This window comes from Colias philodice, chromosome 9 (genome assembly GCF_061535455.1).
Source record: "Colias philodice isolate Cphi_HAF_F1 chromosome 9, ilColPhil1 Martin Lab GWU primary, whole genome shotgun sequence".
Lineage (NCBI taxonomy): Eukaryota > Metazoa > Arthropoda > Insecta > Lepidoptera > Pieridae > Colias > Colias philodice.
In genome coordinates, this window is record NC_143094.1 from 2,520,402 (window position 1) to 2,547,548 (window position 27,147).

The 27,147-nt window shown below is 35.2% G+C and overlaps 1 protein-coding gene across 5 annotated transcripts; it reads left to right on the forward strand.

Moving 5' to 3' along the window:
• The first annotated feature begins 78 nt into the window (after positions 1-78).
• On the forward strand, positions 79-25,572 carry AP-1gamma (adaptor protein complex 1, gamma subunit). 5 transcript variants are annotated; one of them, XM_089698919.1, is made up of 20 exons: positions 79-152; positions 3,075-3,136; positions 4,134-4,290; positions 5,350-5,538; positions 11,488-11,726; positions 13,402-13,478; positions 17,105-17,200; positions 17,495-17,821; positions 18,588-18,806; positions 19,590-19,748; positions 20,233-20,320; positions 20,676-20,823; positions 21,625-21,711; positions 22,255-22,381; positions 22,928-23,023; positions 23,496-23,688; positions 23,958-24,106; positions 24,902-24,994; positions 25,235-25,373; positions 25,413-25,572. In XM_089698919.1, exons 1-19 carry the CDS (start codon positions 94-96, stop codon positions 25,334-25,336), a joined length of 2,667 nt encoding a protein of 888 aa, XP_089555045.1. In that variant the 5' UTR covers positions 79-93; the 3' UTR covers positions 25,337-25,373; positions 25,413-25,572. The 5 variants fall into 5 exon arrangements, with proteins under 5 accessions (XP_089555045.1, XP_089555044.1, XP_089555047.1 ...); XM_089698918.1 differs by lacking the exon at positions 25,413-25,572 and having other exon boundaries at positions 25,235-25,392; XM_089698921.1 differs by lacking the exon at positions 25,413-25,572 and having other exon boundaries at positions 4,149-4,290; positions 25,235-25,391.
• Positions 25,573-27,147: the final 1,575 nt, after the last annotated feature.

Here is a 27,147-nt window from a genome sequence, read left to right on the forward strand (position 1 = left end):
ACAGTTCGGTTTGCACTGTCGCGTGTAACTGTGAATATTCTTGTGAAATGTTTTAGTGAAAATATTAAAGTTATTGTGCGATAATTCAACATTATGGCATATCCTATGTACGAAGTGGATTGGAGTGTCCTGCCACCAGACCAAAATAGAAGGTAGGTCTACCCTTAAAAATAGGAAATTCTACTTTTGGTGTTTTAGCCGATAATTACTGGATTTTTAGAAGTTTGTCGATAATTTCAAATAATTACCAGAATGACTCGAAAAATAATATATTGAATTTTGATAAAGTTAAGTTGAATTCCACGTAGCTTCAGCTTCGTATTCAAATATCTAATTATCTACCTACGCAACATACGGCAAGTAGCTAGCTAGGTCAAAATCATAACAAAATAACCAAAAAAATATTTAATGTTTCGATAAACCTATTTTTCAAATTATTTCAAGTATGAAATAAATTATTAAAATTTTTAGTGTACGAATTAATTATGAAATATTTTTATAAATTATTTTTTAAAATCAACACATTTGACTCATTAACGTCATCTATTGAATGAAAGAGCGAGTAAACGAGTCATGTCATGATTAGCGGCCATGTTGAATTTCTTGCAACGCAGGAAATGTCAGCTGGCGGTTGCCGTAATTATTCACTGTAAAATCTGTGATAAAAGATTTACTCCAAAAGTTTGCTGTGATATATCATCAAAATCTACGATACAATAACACAATGGTAGAATGTTGATATAAAGTGAAAATATGAAATTGTTGTGTCAAAGGTGGCATGCGATTTCACTTGCATTTTTATGGTTTGTGACGAGATAAAATGCTTAAAACTCTGACTGAACTGTCCTAATTATTGTTTATTTTCATTAAATTATTATTTAAGTGTTAATATAAAACAGAGTGTGTCATTACATCGACCCTAAATCTGAAGGAAATTGCACCTGTCGCCTTCGAACATTTGTGATAACTGCTCAACAGGAATCTCCAGGAAGATAATTTATTTATTTTGGATACAAACAACATAAAATACACAAAATGAACGGTTCAGAATCCGGGTAATTATTACGTTTCTTATTTTCCATATTAGGTAGAGAAGAAAATAGTGTTTCTCCTTAATAAAATACTAGGCGTTTGGCATTTCTATATCCTCTACTGCTACTGTATATGCTTAGTACTTTTAAGGCTATATTTCTATACGCTAATCACTTAATACTTCTTTCGCCAACAGCAGAGTTGACATACCATAAAAATAATCTTAGGTTAAAATTTCTAGAAGGATAAGTCCACCACAAGTGATTATAATCCATTTCAAGACTCTCACTTATAATCATTAAGTACTGATTAAAATATCAAGCATTATAAGTTAGTTATTTTTATTTATACAGGTTAACTCGCTGCAATTTCATAAGTATTTCAATATACAACAATAATTGAGTATTGAGATATAAAAAAATACAAACAACTTTACTATAAAGATATCATACATCTAAGATATATTAATAACAGAGAGCTCAGGGATTCACAAGTTAAAACGTTTAAATTAATATACTTAAATATACTCGGCTCTACCGAGGCAAAATGGACTGATTAAAAAAAAACATTTAAAATTTGTTTATACCATTTACAACTACACGTTACAATAATATCCTAAAGTATAGAAGGTTTTACGCTTAAAGTCTAACATAGAATGAATTAACTTGTGCTTAAATATGCTATGTTTAAAACATTTTTTGACCAGTTCCATGAACAATTGATATGTGCATGAAAAGAAATACAATATCGTCAACCTTGGAATTTAACACCATTGTGATAAATGAAGTATGGCCAATATAATTATTGATATATACACAGTGTCATTTTCTTATGAATTTATCCTTATACTTACACGAAAGTAAATTCTTTTTGCCTATTTAATAAAGTCCTTAAAATTATTGAATTGTAGATTTGTATGGTGTAGAAGGTGATTGGAATGACTATGGTAATGTTTAAAATAAAATGATTAAATAATATAAATATGAAAGAGAAGCAGATAGTTCCGTTCCGTTCCGTTCCAGCCTTTTAAGACGTCCACTGCAGGACATAGGCCTCCCCCAAAGATTTCCATAACGACCGATCACCAGCGGCCTGACTCCAGCGGCTCCCCGCCACTTTAAGTAGATAGTAAAGGACTTTATTTACTTTGTAATTTTAGTAATTTTTTTGATAGTAAATTGGTCTGTAATAAAAAGATGAATGCAGAAGTGACAGGTGTGCTATACAGGCTTCCTGCAATCTCAAATAATTATTTACAATTAATCCATCAGTCCCGGGAATCACAGACACAATAGATAATCTATTGTGTCGCGCCCTGATCGGGGCGCTCGGTGGTCAATGGGTTAGGGTTTTTAGTTTCATCTATAACAACATACCTACTGCAAGTTGATATTTGCGAATATTGACCTTACAACACTTGTTCAAATGAAATAAGAAACAAGTGTACTATGTTTAATTTAATAACATAACAAGTATTTCATGAGATACACAAGTGATATCAATACATCATCCAGTGTACATATTATTGTATTTATTATTATAAACAAGTTTAAAAAAATTTAAGAGCTTAATAACTATACTTCAGTATTTTGTATTACCCTATAAATTAAACTAGCTACGCTCCGTGGTTTCACCCGCGTGGCTCCGCTCCTGTTGGTCTTAGCGTGATGACATTATAGCCTCTAAGCCTTTGATGAAAGGGCTATCTAACACCGAATTTTTCCGACCGACTAGAATTTTTCAAAACAGACAGTAGCAGTAGTTCCTGAGATTAGCGCGTTCAAACAAACAAACTCTTCAGCTTTATAATATAAGTATAGATGAAAGCAAGAACTTCTATTCCTTGACCTTTTTCACGATAAATCCGTCAATATAGCTATGAGATGTTTTTTGAAACAATGCAGGAAATTATAATTTATTATAGTTCAAAGAACAATTGTGTTCAAAGGAGAATCTAGTTTTAAAGTAATTAATATATATTTTATTGTAGGGGCCTTTGACTTAGTTAACCATAAATAAGTAATATATTTATTTTTGTCCAGGTTCAACCCGGCATTTAACATTGCCACCATAAAACAAGTAGTAAATGAAGCAATTGAAAGAGGTGAGTACTGAATAATGCTTTTTTTTTCTATTTTTTTTTATAAGTACAGATAATAATTATTCAGTTTAAGAAATATATTATGATAATTTCAATATGATATTTTATATGAAAAATTTAATCAAACAAAAGGTCTCACTTGATTATTAAAACTGCAATAATGCTGTATATTAGTGCTTTTTTAAAACAAACAATGTACATAATATTGTAAAAATGTGATAGATATAAGTAATAAGAATCCTTATCTGTTATATTTTGAACATATGTAATTTATTTTTATTTACAGTCGTAATAATTGTACCTACTGATCTTGTATCTGTTTGTCCTTTTGTATATTTAATATTTATGTTGCCATAGAATTTTAATTTTACTGTTTTTGCCTACAGAATAAATTTACTTCTAATATTTTTTATATAATTATTTGTAGTTATAATAAAAGCTAATGCTTTATTAACTTTGGTGACAGCTATTTAATGCCTTGTATAAAAATTTCTAATATATAGGTGGGAATAATTCTTCTGTAGCTGACACTAAGGCCTTCTTCTATTTTTAACCTTTGTTGCTGTGCTGTGTCGAAATTTAATAGACTCAACAGAATTTTTTGCACACTGTAGATAGTATTTTTACACCATTTGATAATCACCTGCATGATATATTAAATCTACGATTTTTGTCTTTCTTGTTTTGCAAATCTTTGTAACTAGATTTATGAATAGATTTCCAAATGAAACTAGGAATAGATTTGGAATCTATTGTTTTATTGTCTTGTACCTTCTAATAAAAAAACACAATTATGGCGTGCGTAATACGTATATACGTCCACACGCAACCGTGTCCGCGCTTCAAATGCCTGTAGTTCCTATCAAACTCGACCTCTATCTGCAAAGTGCAAACTACCCGCACACGCGAAGGGCGTTAAGTTTCGACGCAAGCACACACGCTTACTTCTCTTTTAACCAATGCACTGATGAACGCTTTTTGTGTGTGTGTCGTGTAACAGTCGCGCCGGTTTCAGTGCGGATGCAGACGCCCACGCGGCTCAGGGATCTGATCCGTCAGATCCGCGCGGCACGAACTGCCGCGGAGGAAAGAAGCGTGGTCAACAAGGAGTGCGCTTATATACGGTCCACGTTCAGGGAGGAGGATAGTGTGTGGAGGTGAGGATGTGATGTTTGTTTACAGGTGCAGCTATGTTGAGAGTTGACTTTGTAGGGTAGTTAATGCAGAACTTGTTTACCGTTGTGATAACCACTTTTCATTTTAGAGTCCTGTTCAGTACCTAGTTATGATAAGTATGACATGTTGTGGTAGCTATTGCGGTTTTGCAATTTCTTAAGTAGATACATTGTTTGGCTTGTAACTGTATTGCAAATGTTAATGAACAAGTAGAAAGAATACGTTAACCCTATTAGCCAATTCACACTTTCTACGAAACACTCTGTACGCCAAAGAGTTGATAATTAAACATGCATAAATGTATGAAATACAGTAGCGTACTTTAAACTGTTAAGCTAAGCTCCTTTTGTGGAAAGTAATAATCATAAGTTCTGCATTTTGCCAGCAAAGATAAAATGTCAAAAAACATCTACACCAACGCAATGATAAAAATCTATTTCGCCGAGTCGCTTTTCATTTAAGACCAACCTGATTACCGTTCTGGTCTTATCAGGCTTTTTGTCATAACGTAATAATTAGTCTTATAAAGAGTAGAAAATAAAGTCTAATTTATTCTATTAAGTCGTTGAGAAGCGGTGGAGCAAGATATTAATCCATTTATCAATTGAATTAGAACAATTTCTGAACAAAGCAGACCATGCACACATTCTTACATCCATTTATACACATTCAGATCTTCACTGAGCAGAGCATGTCCATTGTCCATAGGACCATATATTCAAAAGGTACTGTCTCCCAGCCGAGATATATCGCAACGTAGCGAAACTTGTATTCATACAGCTCTCCTTTCCATTCACCAGAATAATTCCTAGATCTGAAGTTATACTTAGACCGAATTTACACCTTTTCCCATACATTCCCACATACACGCACGTACGCACACACGTACACGTACGCGCCCGCACACATTCGCTCCCAAACATAGTAAAACTACTCGATGATTATAAGGTGCCGATAGCTTTTTTGCGGTCCGTTACAATTTTTTAAAACTTCATCTACTTCAAAATATTATAATTCAAAACACCATACTGTTCCACCAGATGTCGCAACATAGCGAAACTCCTATACATCCACATGCTGGGCTACCCGGCGCACTTTGGCCAGCTCGAGTGTCTCAAGCTGATAGCCAGTCCTCGGTTCACGGACAAACGGGTGGGGTACCTGGGAGCCATGTTGTTACTGGACGAACGGCAAGACGTACATCTCCTGATCACGAATTGCTTGAAGAAGTAAGTTTTTGTGGATACATTTGATTTTAAATGGTATTTTCTTGTGCTTTTCTTTTAATCGAAATTTAAATGCGATTTATTCATTAGATATATCAACTGGGGAGAAATGGGTGGAAGTGTATTACAATTTTTGTTTGACCGTCAAGACAATAATATGTAACGACTCTTTTTGCATGTTTTCATTCTACGTGATTTTCTTAAGTTCATTTTTTTAATAGCAATTTGCCAGTAGATCAAAACTGGACTAACTTTTATACAAGATTGTAAACCTTGCTTTTTATTCTATTTCAAAGATTTAGGTCATTGTCCAGGAAATTCTGTGGCCTTGTCTGTTTTATCGACATTTATTATGAGGTTTGGCGTGAATAGTTAAAAGACACGCAGTTGAAGTCGGTCTCATATTTTTTATAACAGTATTATTTTAATATCAGCGGAACAATACATGTACGATTATGACATAACTTTTGTACATCTTATTGTTCAAATCTTTGTTTCTCTTTGCTTGCAAATGTTATGTCACAATTTGTTAACCTTTAACATTGAACTATCCTAACAAAATTACATCATTAAAATAATATCGATACCAACTCCAATATAATGTTAATATAAGTTTGTGTTTTTGTTGTTCCTCAAGATTTAAACCTTCATAATAAAATCTCAAAGGACATGATCGTATATTAGACGTCATCCGCTCATTGCCCTTTAAACAAGAAGCCTTATAAACGGGTTAACATAAAGTTTTCGGAAAATTGTCGAGGAAAAACTAATTTTCCTCAATATCAGATAAACCGATATGAATACTACGGAACGCGATAAACTCATGTTTGCTAGACGCAGCTAGCCTAGACCGTCGACCCCGTAATAAATATCGGTCCGTTGGTATATAGGTATATACATATACACATGACGTACATGATTTAGTGCTAGTAATAAGTACGAAGGCCAATGCTGCTATACTGAATGATATTTTAAAGAAAACACTGGTACAGTTATATCTTTAAAGAAGCTTTTGTCTCTACGTTTTTCACATGTCTAGTGGTGAATTTTTTAGCCGAAGTTTATTTGTATGGTAAATACCTACCGTATTTTGTGTGCCAAAAATAGTTTTACTGGATATTTTATTGAGGTTGTAAATAGTTAAATGTATGAATGAGTATTTATTTTAGTAATCAAGTTCATGTTTTAATAACATATTTCAAACGGCACTTCACTTTCAGTAGCACAGCTCTATCGTCAATAATTTTTATTAATTTTAATTGATTTTGTTTATTATTTTAAATAAGAAATCGTGTAAGTCAGAACCAATTTTCAACAAATAATCATAAAAATGAGCAGCACCTCTACATAAAAGACTTTTTTACAATTAACTCTTCAGAGTTCATTAAAAGTCTCCATCAACGTCTCGTTGGAACTTGAGATTTAAAACTCATTTGAATTTCAATGATCATTAAAAATACTTGGGAAAATTTCAATTTGTATTCATAGCGAAGACTGGACTGCAATTTCCTCTTTAACCCTTCCCAAAGGAATAGAAAGACATCTTGTTTCCGTTTTATGTATCTATCAAGTTATGAAAAGACATAAAAATGGTCACTGATCCAGAATGTTCTTTAAATGGTGCCAAAAAAAACAATGTTGTAATTTTACTTGCATATTTAAATGTATGAAACCAAGATTTACTTTTAAACTCTGTAACACATTTCTGTCTGCATGTGTAATTAAATGTCATCCGAAAATAACTTAGCTATCTATTAGCTATTAACTATATATTATTTTTGCTTTCACGGTCAAAAGTTTGGGCGGGTTGTAATTAAATTTACGAAGTGTCTGAATTTATTTTATTCGTCCGCTAAACGGATGAATAAAATAAATTAGTCGTCCGATTACCGGATGAATAAAATAATTTAAACGTCCGATTACCGGATGAATAAAATAATTTAATCGTCCGATTATTCGGATTAATAGATAACCTTTTAACACTAAAGCTAGTTGGGTTGGACTAAAGCAAAGGGGGCGCAGGACTTAGAAAATTTTTGATGGAGTTGGTGTCATTATACCACCTATTTATTATTGTTTTATCGTAAAGATTACGCTAATATAAGCATGTTTTATAAGAACAACTTTTCTCTAAAATCAAAAATGGCCGAGATATTCGCCCTTAATTCGTTAGGTTAGGTTTAGGTTAGGTTAGCCTTTAGGTTAGGTTAGGTTTCTTAAAAAAAAACTACACAGAAATAGGAGCCCCGCGAAGCGGGGCTCCGTCGACGCGCAAAAAAAAATCAAGTTTAGGTTAGGTTAGCCGTTAGGTTAGGTTAGGTTAGGTTTCTTAAAAAAAAAACTATACAGAAATAGGAGCCCCGCGAAGCGGGGCTCCGTCGACGCGCAAAAAAATAATCAAGTTTAGGTTAGGTTAGCCGTTAGGTTAGGTTAGGTTTCTTAAAAAAAAAACTAAACAGAAATAGGAGCCCCGCAAAGCGGGGCTCCGTCGACGCGCAAAAAAATATCAAGTTTAGGTTAGGTTAGCCGTTAGGTTAGGTTAGGTTAGGTTTCTTAAAAAAAAACTACACAGAAATAGACGACGCCCAAAAAAAAATCAAATACCTACGTGTGCCCTCCTCCCCCCTCCCCCCCCCACAAAAAACCTATAATACGTGCGGCAGTTCTCTAAAGAAACCCCGATAACCTAACTATATAGATAAATAGATGTTATCGGACGATTAAATTATTTTATTCATCCGGTAATCGGACGACTAATTTATTTTATTCATCCGTTTAGCGGACGACTAGCTTTGTCCTTAAATTTAATACAAAGTGTAGTACATAGAAAAGCTTTTTGTACATTTCAACTTTGAAATTATATTGATTGGTTTGTAATTTCAATCATTATTTATTTCCACACTTCTCTATATCTAAATTCCAAATACCAGTGTAGAAATATGTCCTCTATTTTATTAAATCATGTTCTCCCGGTTTAAGATTATATTTATATATTACGTATAAATAAATCTACGTCCTTAAATTGTAAAGGAACAGCCAAGTAGGTAGCTAATAACGCCTACATACAAATACTCCCCTAGGAATGAAATGCTATACATTCGACGCTTCGCCCTCTATAGACAATTGACCTTTCCATTGTTGCCGATCCTCCGAAGACCTCCGCATTCTCTGAGGAAATTGCTTTTTCCACGAAAAACTAAATATATTTTCGTTTGGACAATCGAATTACGCACGTCAGTTTTTTCTTGTTTGATGGGTGGACAGTGGACACTGTGATTAATGAGAATCTAATATTATCTAGTAAATAAAAGTGCTGAAAGACTTACCTATGAAAATATATTATTTTTATATTATACTTTTTCATTTATTATCTAATATAGTAACTATGTCATTACATAAAGTAAAATTTAATTAATTAATCCTGGTATAAATAAATAATATATTTTATTTATTTCAATAATATCGTAAACGCAGCACTTTTGAGCAAATTAAATCAGAGAAAAAATCCTTTTTATTCTCCTTAATCTAATAAAGTATTTAAAAAACGCAATTTAAAAACTTTCATAGCACATAATGTATCACGTAGGTCCTTTGCGGCTTAAAGTATTATAATATGAGAAGGCTTCTAACTGCAATCGGAACTCGACCCTAGCTCAAATTACGCGCTATTGTACTATAATACGAGCTAGCCTCTGTAATGTTCTACTCTGAAACCACATGTTATTCACAATCAAGGCTTTTACATGTTGATAATTTAATATTAAAACACGTCATTTTGTGATGCGAGGAGACGGGTTCATTTTGTAATTTGGATGCTCTTGATATCGTAAATGAGCGATTAGTATGTCTACTTTGGTTGTGTTTTACAATAGTTTTATATACAGGGTGTCCCACTATTGGTATACTAAGCGCGAAGGGACTTGTAGTTTTGCATACACTGATCACGTAAAAAATACATAAACAAAAAAATTTCTTCAAAAATTTTTTGCTAAATTTTTCCTGGAAATCCATGTTTTCTTCTCTAGCTTCGCGCAGCCGGCATATACCGCTTCTCTAATGTGAGCATTTTGTCTATGAAAACATAATCTTAAACGATAGCTCACGTGCTGGTGGCAAAGTTGGGCTGGTTGCTTGTTATGGGTGTACACATAGAGTTTTAAGAATTCATCTATTTGAAAAAAAAAATCATCTGGAATTTTATAAGTATTTTTTACGTACTCAGCGTATGCAAAACTACAAGTCCCTTCGCGCTTAGTATACCAACAGTGGGACACCCTGTATAACTAGCTGCGATCCGCGGTTTCACCCGCGTGGCTCCTCTCCTTTTATAGCCTTCGCCTATAATAGCCTTCCTCGATGAATGGGCTAGCTAACACTGAAAGATTTTTTCCATTCGGACCAGTAGTTCCTGAGATTAGCGCGTTCAAACAAACTCTTTAGCTTTATAATATTAGTATAGATTAGAGCAAATGCAAAAACGAAGTACGATTATATTAAATAACTTCTTATATTTAACATTTCTTTTCACGAAAAAGCGCATTATTCATTATATTATCATTTTAAATACATACTAAAGAAAATACGTGCACTGTTTCGCTTAAATAAATGTCCTTTATCTATGGTAGTTGTACATTTTCTACTTGATAAATAAAACGTTTGCCGCGCGGTAACTGCACATTAATTAACATGAATTAACCCAAGCTTTACTTATCTCGTGCCAATGATTGCATGAAGTTATTCGCCTTTCATGTCAAGGTGTAAAAATGTTATGGCTTATTTAGTATCGCTAAGGTGACGTGTCGAAAATTGGACGCATGATTGTTGACGAAATGTCTGGTATGTTAGGGAGCCAGGTGCAAATTTGGTTAACTATTTCCTCTCAAGAGATAATTCGTCAGACGCATGAGAGTATAGTATTATAAAGCCTCGTGAACGTCAGCTGGCGCTCGGTTGGGGGGGTGCCTCCCACGCACATAGGAAAAAAAATACATTCATTCATTCATTTCCTCTCAGCTAAAAATTTGTCAAATTGTAGCTAACCCAATATCTCAACGAAAAAAAATAGTCAGCTGGTTACAATATGGTGTATTATACGTCAGCTGGTGTCTCGAACATGAAAGTTAAATTTAAAGAAAAATTTATTTTCCGTTATTTCCTCTCAAACAAAAATTTACCTGATGATACCTTATATGTAACTGTGGATAAATATATATGTCAGCTGGCTGTATCTTGGTGGAAAAACCGTCAGCTGATACGGGAGGCTACAACCGCTCTTCCCCCCAACCGAGCTCCAGCTGACGTTCACGAGGCTTCATAATACTATACTTTGATGCATTTTACTAATTACCGCTTGAGAGGAACTTGGTCATAAAATCTGCTGCTGGCTCCCGGACCATTAAGCCTATTTTCTGAGATAAATATTTTCCAAAAAGGATTTTAATCTCTACCGGAATCTGAATATTTAATTTGCCGATTTATAATTAAAAATCTCATGAAAAAACTCCATTATTGATCATCCAGAAATGGCACGATATCGCGTTCCGCCAGAAGTGGAACGGCTCAAAACGGCATAAACTGTAACCATTTAGATCTTATGCACTATCTAGTATCATCGATATCATATCATCGACCAAACTATATAGTATCATCCAGAATGCAATAAAGCTGCAGAGTTTACATATATGGGTATACTAGGTTTCCGCCCGCGGCTTCGCCCGCGCAGTCAAAGAAAAACCCGCATAGTTCCCGTTCCCGTGGGATTTCCGGGATTGCGTCATTATCCCGGGATAAAAAGTAGCCTATGTCCTTTCTCGGGTATCAAAATATCTCCATACCAAATTTCATGAAAATTGGTTCAGTAGTTTAGGCGTGATTGAGTAACAGACAGACAGACAGAGTTACTTTCGCATTTATAATATTAGTACGGATTATTAACCACAAATCTACCCGCAGTGACCTAAACAGCAACACGCAGTTCGTCGTCGGTCTTGCACTATGCACGCTCGGCGCTATCGCCTCACCAGAAATGGCACGGGACCTCGCGTCAGAAGTGGAACGCCTGATAAAGTCCCCAAACGCGTATATAAAGAAAAAAGCGGCACTATGTGCGTTCAGGATCATAAGACGAGTCCCGGATTTGATGGAAATGTTCCTACCGGCTACTAGGAGCCTTCTTACTGAGAAGAATCATGGTGAGTTTTACTTTTTCATAGGAATAGGTGGTATAGGTACTATAGAAGAGATTTACAGGAGGAGATATAGGTAGGAAGGTAGACTTAATCAAGGTTAATTATAAAGATATAGTTGTGTTTATATAGCAATGTGTAGGATAGGTTATGTGTGTTTTGAATTGCGCTCCTTTCATATGAATATACTTGGATTTTCATAGAAAAATCTACATGAATATGTATGTTTAATGACAAATCTGTAGGTATATACGTCACATTAAGTTAGTAGACTTCATTATAAGGAAGACAACTTTAAGATGATTAAACTACTAATTAGATCAGACGCCAGCGATCTTAAAGTTTACATAAGATTTAGGTCAATTTGTCAAACTTTCTCTTCAAGGAAGTTGCGATTTCTCGTTCAAAACTATAACAAATCTGTCTTTTTCGATATCTAACAAACTATTAATTAATAATTATTGTTTGTGATAGTCTAATTGCCTATAAGTATAATTGTGTTCTAAAATCATCCAGTTAACATATTTATTTCTCAAGCTTTCAGCAAAAAAGGACAATGCCAAAGTATAATTCAATCAAAACGACTATTCTACCTTTAATAAATAATTGAATTGATTTTTATCTAATATAGGCGTGTCGCATGATGTCACTATGCAAAGCTAGAGAAATATAGTTCTTATGTGGAAGGAATAAGGTATAAAATGCAATGAATGAGTGCACTTTTGTCATAAATTGATCTATCATCGAGTTGAGGCATTGCGCAGGCTTTTTGTATTGAAATGAACTATGATTAAATTTGTGACATTTGAATCTTGGAATGATAATACCAATTATTCTTAAAATACGTCTTTGTTTTTCCCATAGAAATCTAAATAACAAGACACTAGAAGTCGTAAGCGTGCGTGACCTTGTCGCCACTCAGGTGATTTGCACATCACCAGTGCATTCGTCACTGTTCAGTTGCTCTGGAGACCTATGAGTGTATACATGGTGTGTTTCAGCAATTTCCATTGCGGAAATTCTTCCACAAGTTGTAATTATACTTATAAAGGAATAATATTTCATCGGAAAATATTTTTTTTTAGAAATAATGCCGTTTTTCCTTAAAATTATAGAATATTTACAAGTATTACGAGTGTCACCATAGTAATCGAAATAACAATGAATGACACAGTCGACCATTCTTATTATCACGTTTGTTCGTATTGGAGCAAAAAGTCTCATATACTTAGGGATGTTATTCTAAAATAAACCGTAAATTCGTGCGTTAGGATACATATTCAAAAGCTTAATTTAATAGATAAGTTAGTTTTCACTAAAATCAAGCTGTCCAATAAAAGGCATAGTTTACTTGTGTGTACTGTTTAGCTTTCGGTTTGAATGTGTTGATTTTGGCGACAGCGGTTTTCATACGAATTATGACATTACAGCACTTCTATGTGTCTTGTTATTTAGATTTCTATGGTTTTTCCAAACTTGTATGTTTTCAGACTTTCGTTTTTTTTCATTTCTTAATATTAAAAAAAAATCTTTCACATTTTCCCCTGTTATCTATTTTAAATTTTTCATGTTTCATTTAGAATTTAAAAAATTAAGGTCGGAAAAACCGAGTTATTTTCCCTCAATTTCCTTGTACCTATATCATCTCAATGTATAACCAAGATGTAAACACTGTTATCAGGTGTGCTTATCACCGGCGTGACCCTCATCACGGAAATGTGCGAGAACAGTCCGGACACGCTTAACCATTTCAAAAAGGTAATATTTCATTTTGATCCTTATTGTGATAGTAATAGAGTTGCGTTTTGTACAACAGACCTGGGGCCTTAGACAAAGTAACAATTACAAAACGATAACGAAGTTAGAAATCGCAAAAATGTATGGGATTGACATTAGATAGACCACGTGATCTAACGCGGCGTATGTCAATCCCATACATTTTTGCGATTTCTAACTTCGTTATCGTTTTGTAATTGTTACTTTGTCTACTGGGCAAGGTCTAATTGGTTGATGAATTTTTTTAAAGATTTTTTAATTTTTAACCATGGATTATAAAGATATAGTAGTTATATTTATGTGGTCTCTGCGATTGTGGATATAATATTAATTTGGGTTATGTGTAGGTATAAAATTCGGTAGGATTTCTTCGAATTGCGTTTAAACTATTTTACTATGTACTTTTCAATGAGTAAAGATTTTATAAATCTTTATTTTTTTCTTATGGAGCAATATTAAAGGAAAAGAAAATAGTTGTTTCTTTAACAATAATTATTGTAAATAATAGTTATCGTTTAAATACTATAAGTGGTATAATTACAAATAATTACGTGTCTTACTTGACTTTCGAGAAAATACTTTGAATATGTATGTTATTTAGTTCAAATAAATAAATTCTGTATTTAAAAATGACGTAAACGTCCTTATTTTTACCATTCTAAAAGTATACAATACATAAGTGTTAATAATAATAAAACTCTTTAAATTTTATACCAAATAAACTAAGGAAATAATAAATATTCGAGTGTAAAGAGGCGATATACCTTTTCACAAACTCCTAAAACATCGGATGAGTCATAAACCAGGTGTAAAACGATCGGGTTTCAGTAAAAAATCAGCTGGTACCGTGGTTGTTAGGGTTGCCAACTATCAATAAATTACGTTTCAGTTTTCTTGTTGTACGATGAAAATCTTTTTCTTATAGCTCTTCGTTATATTATGTATCGCTTAATTAAAATTCTTCATGCTATTTAGCCATGAAAGTTTGATTTAAATTAAATTTGTTTGTAAGTATCCTTTGGCATCATTGAATTTACATTATTTTATATATTAAATTTGGAGTTATTTGGATTGTAGATTGTAGGATAGTGGGTCACTAGGATTCTGATTAAAGGCTTGGATTAAGATACTATATACAAAATGTAGTATCTATATACATAGAACCTTGAGTATAATAACAAGCACAATTCTTGATTAATTTATATGCAAACAGCATATGTAACATTGTAATACGCGATACGTTATGCAAATACGATTAACACCCAGTGTTTAAAAATAAAGATTACATCTAATATAATGATTCAATTTTATTTATATTTTTTTATTGATAAAAACTGATTTTGGGCAACCCTAATGTACTGGGAGCGACGAGTAACAAATAAATCGGTCATTAAACTGATCAAGTACTGCTTAACGGGTTTTAATTGTGGTTTCACTTTAGTTCTGACTTGTATATAACGTTAGTTCTGTTAATCTGGTTGTATATTTGTTTATGTTTTACTAAATAATTCAAAAATATAAAATGAATTCAATTAAAAGAACTTTATGCTGACTACTCAATGGAATAAAGTACATTTTCTAATCGCAGTTTTTCATAATATGTAAATTTTAGTTTTACTTATTAGTTATTTACCCAAATATAATGAATACTGTGAGCATTATTGCAAATAACATAGGCCACTTAAACTAGAAATTTCCATTTCCAGACAACTAAATAACAATACATATTAAAAATAAAAGAAATATAGAAAAATAACAGAAAAATTAAATTGAAATGCTGTAAATACGAGCCAATCTTATCACTGATTTCACTTACAACGCCTCGCCGCTTATCGTTTTTTGCTCTAATGTTCTTATTAGAACCGTGTTAATTCCAACAAGGCTACGATAATATTGAAACTTTTCAATATCCAAGTTTTAGATTTATAAAGTATTGAAATGTGACAACGTATACATGGTTTAAGTTATCGCAATATATTGAGATAGATAGAACAATAATCAATAAAATCTACTTTTTATTTTTAGTTTTTTATATGTTTTTAAATAATAAAAACCATATATGTATGAACTAAAATGTACTTAGATAAGCTATTGTTTAAGACTTCAGCATGATTGGCAAATACTTCTATTATAGATACATATTGAGAATATTTTTTTATAAAATTATCATTCAAAAAGGTTAGTTTATGACAAAGCTATAACTGCTACTACTAACATGAGAATTATTGTCTTGTCTCCATATCTTGTATGTGATGTAAAAATGTAAATATATTGAAAATAACTAATGTATGTTTGTGTTGTCCCATAGGAGAGCGGGCAACGCGAGGTAATCCGTACGATGATTCCTTGCACTATACAGTTATGCCTGTTGATCTAGGTATTAATTTAATAAGAAAACAAGCGCGATTTTTCATTTTTGAAGTGAAATTTCTTTAGGTCGCGTAATGGCAATACCGTCACGTCATGGAGTAAGGAGACGATTTTGGTATCTAAAATTTGCCTAATAAGTTTCACTTCTGACACGTGTGCTCGGCACACGTATTTTTTTCAGTAACAGTTCTTTATTTTTTGATAAAGATTGTTTTTAAACTCATAAAATACGTAAAATATATACTAATAGTAATAATACCACCTCCTTTTTGAAGTTGGTTAAAAATCTAGATCAAAAGGCTTACTGTGGTATATCTGAGCATGTTATTGTGTTGGTTATATGTATGAAAGAATGTTATATATGTATATTGCGTATTTTTCGAAGCTTCACCGTCAAATATATTGTCTAAAAACATATATTGTTGCTGTAAACAGTAGTTTGGTTATATCTATATGCCCCAAAATTGATACAAATTTTTGGATTCACTTCAAATCCTTATGCTTTTAATAGTAGATAGAGTTGACAAAATTTAACTTTTTACAAAAATAATATTCAGCTTATTGCCCTTGCTTAGTGGATATATTCTCAATGTTTAAGCCTGACGAATATATTTATATGTATGCGAAACCCTTCGACTGTGAAGCTTGAATATTTATTGGGTATTTGGTATTCATGATGGGGAACAGTTTACCATAATTACTATCATCATGTTGGAATAAGAGAATAAGCACTATTAGTTTCAAATAGGTTGTAGATTAATGTACGTTAATCTCAAAATATGGGCTGGTACAATAGAGATAGAATTATACAAAAGGTTGTAGGTTCGTTAACATTTGCATTTAATTTTTTAGAGTACAGTTCTAGTACAGTACAGCTCTAAATGTACTCATAGTATTAATATACTTATTTATACAATAAGAACACATACCAGTTTATAATATCTCAATTGCAAGGTGTAAAGTATTTACTATATTTTTAGACACTCGTTTGAATTTTGCACTCGATGACGTAACTAATGCAATGGTGGGGGTAAATGTTGTATTTTATCGTATTTAATTTCATATCCCTTTATGCAAAAGCGTTTTATTTATGTTATCTATCGTTGGAGTATTTAGAAGATGCATTCGCCTGTTGGTTGTGTAAATAATTAGTAAATGTAATATCCCTTAGCTTTCTGTCATTGTGCGCATTTCAAACGTTTTATAAGAGGGTATTTTTAATTGTAATTTGCTGGTAGATTGTGCCGAATTTGGTGAGGATATTGAAGAACTTGATCCTGGCTGGTTATTCACCGGAGCATGATGTAAGCGGTGTCTCCGATCCATTCCTACAGGTAAGATAATATTGAAAATAGTTTTTATGTTATTCTTTTAAATTTTTGGACAGGTTAGTTAAACAGTTAAAGTAGTTGCCAGTTTTAATGAACATGTAAAATAACATACAAGACCAAGAAATTTGTAAATCTATCACATTTTAGTAAGCATCTCTGTATGTTTTATTATTATTTGTTTATCCTATTGCCGTATAATCTGTATAAGTTTTAACAAATGGCGCCATTTTAGCTCCAAGTCATTTCATCCAGGGCATCTTATTTTGGGGAAAATTTTACCAGTTTATAATTTTCCAGGTGAAAATCCTCCGTCTCCTCCGTATACTGGGCAAGAACGACGCGGAAGCGTCCGAAGCGATGAACGACATACTCGCCCAAGTGGCCACCAACACGGAGACCAGCAAGAACGTCGGCAACACTATATTATACGAAACTGTGCTCTCCATCATGGACATTAAGTCGGAGAGTAGCTTGCGCGTGCTAGCCATCAATATACTGGGACGGTTCCTGCTGAATAACGATAAGAATATCAGATACGTGGCACTGAATACGCTGCTGAGGACCGTACACGTTGATACGTCTGCGGTGCAAAGGCACAGGACAACTATATTGGAGTGTTTGAAGGTTAGTTTTGAGCTATAGACTACTATTTTTTGATCCCATGGCTTTCTTTGTATACATTTTCAGTGGCAAAAATAATGCGCCACATTTTCGCCTTTACTTTTAGGTCCTCAATTGGCACCCCTTTTTCGTTAAAACTGTGCAATTCTGACAATTTTTCATTCGACACATCGACTTCATCCTCCTTCCTTTTGGTCAATTAAAAATATTCTTCAATTGTCCAAATCTTCACATCAAATGTGACTACCAGTATAAGTCTATTGAATGTTCCTGTTGCCCTCTTTACAGAGATTTTTCTACTAAATATGTTCAGTGAAAAAAATTATGCCGCTATATCTTCACCATTAGCACCCCCATAACACTTTTGGCACCCTGAAAACTGTACAATTTTGACAATTTTACATTCACACTCAACAAATTGATCGTCCCACCCTTGAAGTCGGCTAAAAATATTCTTCAATTGATCTTCACATCAAATGTGACTATATCATTTAAAGTTACCCCTTAACTGCCCAATAACATTTCTGAAAAAAGATATTTGTATGTAAAGTCGGTTTACTGACGATAGTTGAACGTGACAACGTCTTAAGGCCGATTGTGCTTCTTTGTCGCTCGTTCGGCGCTCTCGCTTGCACTTCAAGCCTTACATGGAACGCTTCAGAGCGAGGTAACGCGGCATGAGTCATGTTTTTTCGTGCGTGCAGCCGGCTCTATCGAATTATAAGACGTCGTCACGTCAATAAATAAATAATATTTCTGGAACTTTCAGGATCCGGATGTATCGATCCGACGGCGGGCAATGGAGCTATCCTTCGCGCTAATCAACGGGCAGAACATTCGCGCCATGATGAAGGAACTCCTCGTGTTCCTGGAGCGATCGGACGCGGAGTTCAAAGCGCACTGCTCCAGTGCGATGGTGCTGGCCGCTGAGAGACACGCGCCGAGCAGCAAGTGGCATTTGGATACGCTGTTCCAAGTTCTTTTGAAGGTCAGTAGTTGAGATAGAGCAGCAAGTGGCACTTGGATACGCTGTTCCAGGTTCTTTTGAAGGTTAGTAGTTGAGATAATTAGAGCTAGGTGACTTAAGAGTGTGGTTATTGTAGTTCTAGATTGTATTTTTTCGCTACGGCTGTTCAACGTTGTGAATTGGTTAAGGATTGCAGATGAAGATTCCTGAAAATATTTAATTATTTACGTACATTCTTCTTTGTTTACTTATCAATGTGCACGTAAAAGTTTCAAAAATTTACAATAAAAAAGGCAAGTTAAATATATTTACTTTCTATAGAAATTGTGCGTACCTTGTGGAAAGTCCCACTCATAGGACTCAAACACGAGTTACTAAACTGCAAGGAACCATATTATGTTATATGCACGTGCGCTCAAAGGCATGGCTATGGGGCATAGTGGGGTGAAGCACGTGGTACACGGCCGTCGCGCCGCTATTTTACGTATACCATATGCCCAAATGAGCACACAGCAGAGCATTATAACCAAACACCACACATTTTTAATACACAACTTTTTTACGATTTTTTTTTTATTAACGTAATAACATTTTTAAAATCGTTTTAGTCGGGTGACATGTTCAGAAACTTGTGTCACACCAAAACCTCACGAGCGCGATCGCAGGTATAACGAGAGAGAGACGGACCGATCTCCCGTCTCATCTCGAACGCTGCCACCAATAAGACGTTATCACGTAAACATCTCGATCGTAAACCTACTTTACAAACAACCAATTTTTTTATTTTACTTTTCAACATTCCAGGCGGGCAACTACCTCCGCGACGACACAGTATCAAACACGATCCAGATAGTGTCGGCGGCGCCGGGCGAGCGGCAGGCGTACGCGGCCATGCGGCTCTGGATCTCGCTCGAGCGGAGCGCCGTCTGCGGCGACGCGACCGAGAAGCAGCCGCTCGTGCAGGTACCGTCAGCATACAGTTGGGAGATGAGTGTACGGTCGGCAAAAAAAAAATCTTCGACGCGACCGAGAAGCAGCCGCTCGTGCAGGTACCGTCAGCATACAGTTGGGAGATGAGTGTACGGTCGGCAAAAAAATATTTTCTTTGAAAACAGCAAAAGGCACAACAATACGTGCTATATAGGATAAGGGTATGTTACAATCGCTTACGATAAGCATTACAATTCAAAAAACATGCAACCTTTTAAGACAAAAACCGCAATTGAAAAATCTGTAATTGAAAAATGAGTATCATTATTATTGTAATGATTTAAATTAAAAAATAATAATATGGTACAACTTCGTAACTTTTTGTAACTACAAAAATATATGAGAAAACAAAGAGATCAAACCACCAATATATTTTTATAAAGCTTCCCAACTACGCAAATCCTGATCGAAGGACCAAAATAAAACTTTTTGCTTAGACTTCACTAAACTGTTTCAGGTTGCCGCTTGGACGATAGGCGAGTATGGAGACATGTTGGTTTCGGAGGCCAGCAACGCTATATCTATGGTCGATGATGATGGAGTCGGTATGTTTATTTTATTATTCATGGGAATAATAATAAACTATGGAGTTTATTTAGAAAGAATGTTGAATAAAATTGAAATAAAATGTTCTTGAAAAAATAATGTTATCAAAAATGTAATCTATGTATGAAAAGTTAGTTTAGTTGGTGCTTAAAATTAATTTCAAGACAGGAATATAATGAGCAGTGCAATGAATTACGCCCCTTTTTATTTCATAATATTTTTTTTGTCATCGTTTTTGTGAGAAAAACATCTAAGTCCAAATTTGTACCATATGTATAAAAAATGCGTCACTTTTTTCTTATGTCACACACTCCCACCCGACACACGCTTAACCTTTCCCCCTTATACCCGCAGACGAGTTCACTCGGCCGTCAGAGGAGTACGTGATCGACGTGTACCAAAAGCTCTTGTGGTCGACACAATTATCAATAACTACCAAGGAGTACTTGCTGTTATCTCTGGCTAAACTGTCCACGAGATTCACAACGCAGCCGAGTCAGGAGTAAGTGATTTGTTATATGTTAATCTTTTTTTTTTTTTTTTTTTTTTTATGTCAGAGCAGGCAAAGGGGCAGGTGGTCCACCTGATGGTAAGTGGTCACCACCGCCCATAAACACTTGCAACACTAGAAGTGTTGCAGGTGCTTTGCCGGCCTTTTAAGGTATCTTTATTTATTTATTTATTTATTTAATAAGGTGCACACGACAGCTGACAATTTTGCCTCGTTATACACAAATTTAATTTAATTATATGTTGCGGTGAAATGCCAACCAATTAATTGTATGCACACAGCATAGTTGAGGGAAAAAAATTATTAAAAATAATCTTTGCTAATAATATGAAAAAGAGTTTGTTTTCTTCAATGGTTCGAATTAAAAAATTCTATTTAGATTTGCTGGTTTGATAGTCCATTAAATTGAACTTACTGCAACAAATAATGTTGCAAACGCGGGATTAATATTCCTTTTGAGTTATCTTTGAATATAAATTATTAAGAATACTAGCAGATCCCCACTCTGTCCAAACTCGACTCAGGAATAATGCAGTTCATAAATTGTTTGTTACAATTAATCTTTACTTATCTATACTAATATTATAAAGCTGAAGAGTTTGTTTGTTTGTTTGAACGCGCTAATCTCGGGAACTACTGGTCCAATAGCCCATCGCGGAAGGCTATAGGCTATATATAATCATGATAAGACCAACAGGAGCGGAGCACTGCGAGTAAAACCGCGGAGCACAGCTAGTATTAAATATTATTCGTATGAAAAGGTGGTATAACAAAATGTTAATTCGTTTGCAGTAAAATCCGCGTGATCATAGACACGTTCGGCTCTCACATACACATCGAACTGCAGCAACGAGGCGTCGAGTTATCACAGCTGTTCAGGTAAATATTTACTAAAATAATTATAAATAATAATCGTATTAATTGTAAATATTTTTACATAATGTACTTCTACGCCACGCGAACGCGACCTAACGGACGTTAGAAATAGTAAATTTTCGGCATAAAATAACTGGGAGCGTTTGTGAGCTAGCATAACAGTCAAACGTACGACTGTCAAATCGAAAACAGTTTAGTTTAGTTGCCAATTTTAGAGGTGTCAAATTGTAAAGTAAATGATTTTACGGATCACAATTTTTTCGACATTTTGTAAACTGGCGAGATAGATTTTATTGTTAAACTAGCTTACCGCCCGCGGCTTCGCCCGCTTTGTCTAAAACCTAATAAATTATACCTATACTAAAACCTTCCAATTGAATCACTCTATCTATTTAAAAAAACTGCATCAAAATCTGTTGCGTAGTTTTAAAGATTAAAGCGTACAAAGGGACATAGGGAAATAGGGACTGAGAAAGCGACTTTGTTTAATACTATGTAGTGATTTTACGGCCACTTTATATATTAAAAAAAATGTTCCGTTCACAGGCAATACGCGAACTTGCGACCGGCGCTATTAGAGCGCATGCCGGCGATGGAGGCCGGGGCTTCGGGCGAGCGGGACGACAGCGACGCGGAGCCCGAGCCAGCGCACTCTGGGCCTCCGCCCGAGCAGGTACTGTATAGTGTACAGGGGGCGAAGTCCCCACACACGCGATCAAAAAAATATTTATACCATTTTTTCACTCAAAAACACAAACACACCACTGACTGAATGTCTCCTATAACACAGGTTTTTGACGTGATAACGTTTTTAAAATCGTTTTAGTCGGGTGACATATTCAGAAACTTGTGTCACACCAAAACCTCACGAGCGCGATCGCAGGTATAACGAGAGAGAGACGGACCGATCTCCCGTCTCATCTCGAGCGCTGCCACTGCATTATGTTATCACGTAAACATCTCGATCATAAACCTACTTTACAAACAACCAATTTTTTTTCCTAGCAAAGGAGACATTGTTCAAAATGTCACAATAAATGTATCACATATAGTTATTATATGTATTATGTAAGTTGTTTGTTGTGTTATAACCATGTTTAATTGCAAATAAATGATTTGATTTGAATAAAACTGCTTTTATAAAAACCCTTTAGTTTAATGGATTAAGAATGGAAACAATATTATTTCCCATTTTAATATGTAAATTTTTTATAAACAGGACGCGTTATTGGATCTCATCATCGGTTCAGAGCCGCTGTCCAATGGTGACGTGGAACACGCAGCGCCTGCCGCTAACAACAATACTAGTACCAATGTGAGTTGATTGCATTTTTAATTTATTGTTTACGCCTTAAAAGGTCGATAAAAAATGTACAAGTAGTGTTTTATAAAACATTAATTGATTAGCTTGAAATTTGGCAGTAATGTTCAAAAGCGTTTATTACAAACTAGCTTACCGCCCGCGGCTTCGCCCGCTTTGTCTAAAACCTAATAAATTATATACTAAACCTTCCTCTTGAATCACTCTATCTATTAAAAAAAAACCGCATCAAAATCCGTTGCGTAGTTTTTAATATTTAAGCATACAAAGGGACATAGGGACAGAGAAAGCGACTTTGTTTTATACTATGTAGTGATCTCTGCCTAATACATGCATAGGCAGAGTTTTGCTTCGGACAATTTTGAGCTTGATTGTATGTCTAGTTGTGTTGGTAATGGGTAACAATTCTATCTCAATTTTTTATGTAACGTTAAAACTAAATTTATTAATATGTATCAAATTTCAGGACATTCTCGATCTACTAAGCGGTCTTGACCTAAGCGCGACTAGTACTATGCCCACGAGCGCGCCCGTGAGCGCAATGAGCGGAATGAGCGCGATGAGCGGAATGAGCGGACTCAACAACAATATGGCGCCCGCTTTGTTGGATGGACTGTTTGGAGCGCCATCCACGGTTACTAATGTTGCGGATCCACCTGGTTAGTTTTGTTTATTTATTTTGATGTATTGTTTGGTTGTAGTACACGTATGAGTATAATATACTAGTTGGATTGTTTGATTATACAAAAAAAGAATTACTTCGGCAGTCATTCCAATTATTTTGACATCATTTTCAAGTTATTGTTATAAGTGAAAAAAAGCAAATTTTTGGTGAATAATGAAATTACTAGTTTTGTATACCTTTTTTTACTACTCTGGTGACTGATGACCATAGTGGTTTTAATAACAATGACGTATACACTTACAGAGACGATAGTAACCGCTCTAGAGCGCAACGGGCTCCGCGTAGAGCTGGTTGTGCGGCGCGGCGGCGAGACGGCGGCGATCACCATGCGCGCGCACTCCACCGCGCCCGCCGCACTCACCGACTTCCTGTTCCAGGCGGCCGTGCCGAGGGTGAGTCACGAGCAATATTAAAAAAAAAAGTTGTGTTGTCTGGATTGAAAAAAAGAAAAAAAAGACGTGTGGCACTTGGGGACTGCCGCGGTAAAGCTATTGCATAGCATGCCATCAAGCCACACCTCCGCGCCCGTCGGAGTGGGGAGCGTGAGGTTTTTTCGTTACGGAATTTCTCGATTCGGTCCCCGCGCTCAAGGCCCGCGATAGAAGCTATGCAATAGCTTAAAAACTTGAGCGATGTCAAGGGACATCCGGATGGAACGAAGTGTTAAGTTAGAGAGAGACAGACAGGGAACCACGCACACGCCGCACGGCTTACAACTCTAGCAAAAAGTGTCGTGTCAACTTTTCGTAAGAATTTTTTCCGTCTAGGCCCCCTTTCACAACGCGCGATAAGGAACTTCGTTCCAAAAACGTTGTGTTGTCTGTACTGGCTGGATTGGAAAAAGAAAAACAAGTACTCTTGTCAGTTGTCTGTGCTGGCTGGATTGAAAAAAAATTGTGTTGTCTGTGCTGGCTGGATTTAAAAAACAATGTGGAGACGGCCGTGCCGACGGTGGGTTATGTTCTCTGTTTAAAATCGTAAAGAATCAAAACAGATTGTGAGGCGTGTTAAATTATTATTTTTTCTGTTCGCATTCACTATTCCGCATTGAATTTATGTGTTACAATAAGTATATAGTTGATAAATATCATGTTATGTAATTAACACAGAAACCATTATTTATGAGCAAGTCTATCATACTAACAATAAAAAATAGGGAAAATTTATAATGATATTGTTTTCCGCAGACTTTCCGACTGGACATGATGTCGCCGTCGGGTAGTGTGCTGACGCCGCAGGGCGAAATCACGCAGCAGTTGAAAGTCACCAACCCCTCCAAGGTATGTAACACATTTTTAAAATTAAATCAACTATTCACATATTATGTAATAGATGGTCTTTATCTGTTACAAGCATAATTACAATTCACCGTGAAAAGTAGATATTTATATATTCTTGGGTGTTACATAGACTTTTTTATGATTTAACCATTTCATTGTTAACCTAAACAGCAAGCCAAGACATTAAATCGCTCATATAATTAGTATATTAAACTATTATATACCCATATTGTATTACAGACACCACTGCGTCTCCGGATAAGGGTGTCATACACGATGGACGGCAACCCTATACTAGAGCAGGCGGAGGTGAACAACTTCCCGCCGGACCTGTTCAACTGACACGGTCCCCGGGACGCTTGGCCCGCGGGGCACGGCCCACGGGACACGTGACCCAAGGGACGCGTGACCGATGAGACACGGGACACGTGACCCAAGGGCACTTGGCCCAGGGGACGCGTGGCCGATGAGACAAGGGACACGTGACCTGCGGGATATGGTCCAAGGGACGCGTGACCGATGAGACAAGGGGTACGTGACCTGTGGGATATGGTCCACGGGACGCGTGGTCGATGAGACAAGGGACGCGGCCTTAGGGACACGGATGGCGGCTCTCGGCCTTTGTCATAACTGCCCGTGCGTCCGTAAACTGCATGACGTGGGCCAAGGTTGCGAGTGAGCAAAGTGGTTGACGGGCAAAGTTACCTATGAGCAAAGCCAAGTTGCTTACAAGAAAAGTGGTTCACGGCCAAGTTGCTTGTTAGCCAAACTGCTCATGAGTAAAATGGCCTACAGGCCAAGTTGCCTATGAGCAAAGTGGTCTACGAGCCATTTGCCTATGAGCAAAGTGGTCTACGAGCCAAGTGGCCTCTTTGTCAAGTTGCTCATGAGCAAATTGGTCTTCAAGCCAATTTGCCGATAAGCAACTTGGCCCATAAGCCATGCAAATTTGCTTATGAGCAAAGTATTCCACGGGACACATCATCACATGTACTCACGATAGGCTACTAACTGTGCAATAAGTGTCACCGGTTTGTGGGGACGCACGGACACACGGACAAATGGAGTGTCAGATACTTTTGTGACTGTTATTATTATAATCATAAAAAGTAAAAAAGTAATGAAATTCAACGTAAAGTATTATAAAAAATTAAAAAGTATGTATTAAATCGATAAATACAACATAATAATGATCACTAAATCAACATTCGCAAAATTATCTGACGCCTAAGTGATGCCTAACTGTATAATTGGTAGATGTTAGTCGCTATGTGGTATGGCTGCTTTATATATAGTTTATATACTAACTTCTAGTAAGTATTTAGTATTAAAAACATTGTTTTAAATAATTTGTTAATATCTTTTATATGACTTACATTCTTGTTGAAATATCATCTAATCATCCATAATTAAAATGAATCAGATAAATCTTATTTATTTATCTTTTATTTAATTTTGATTAGACAATAATTAATTAATTTTGAATGTTACGTATATGACAGCAGCCATACAAACAAACACGCTGTACAAAGCTAGCGGTTGGCCATATTGGCTTGTGGGTCGTTCCTTGAGCGTTTTGAAATTAGACAAAACCGTGTTACATAGTGTCGTAGAAAACCATCTGTTATGACGTCACACATTAATAAAAACTTTCAAAAAGATCCCATATTTTTTCCCACTTCAATAATATGGCATCCCATATTTATGGGATTTAAAAAATATTTTTGCTTGTTTTCGCTTTACTTATTCTTTTCTTTTAATCATCAATATCTTGGTTCTTAGAATGCATGTTATGTATCTAAAGATTGTTAAATAATGAATATAACAAATAAAATATTTTTGTACAAAGCTACCCTTTCCAACTATTCAGAGTTTAGTGTTTCACCGTCTACATTCTATCTTCTTATTGCTATTTATATTAAAACATATTCACTGTATATTTGTGTCTAATAATTGGGCAAAAATAATACTTGAACACCTATCCAAAACATATTGCTGGCAATGTTTATATCATATTTTACTCCCAATATTCTATGCCATATCAAGTGGCTATTTAATGTGTGACGTCATTCACAGATAACACATAAGGCCTGAAAACACATAGATATTCTAAATAGTTAACTAAGTTTATGTGTTTTAAGGCAATACTTAGA

Coding starts and splice junctions, on each gene's coding strand:
- AP-1gamma (XM_089698919.1), top strand. CDS start 94: ATGGCATATCCTATGTACGAAGTGGATTGGAGTGTCCTGCCACCAGAC. Junction 3,137..4,133: donor AAATGAAGCAATTGAAAGAG/GTGAGTACTGAA, acceptor GTCGTGTAACAG/TCGCGCCGGTTTCAGTGCGG. Junction 24,995..25,234: donor AAGTCACCAACCCCTCCAAG/GTATGTAACACA, acceptor ATTGTATTACAG/ACACCACTGCGTCTCCGGAT.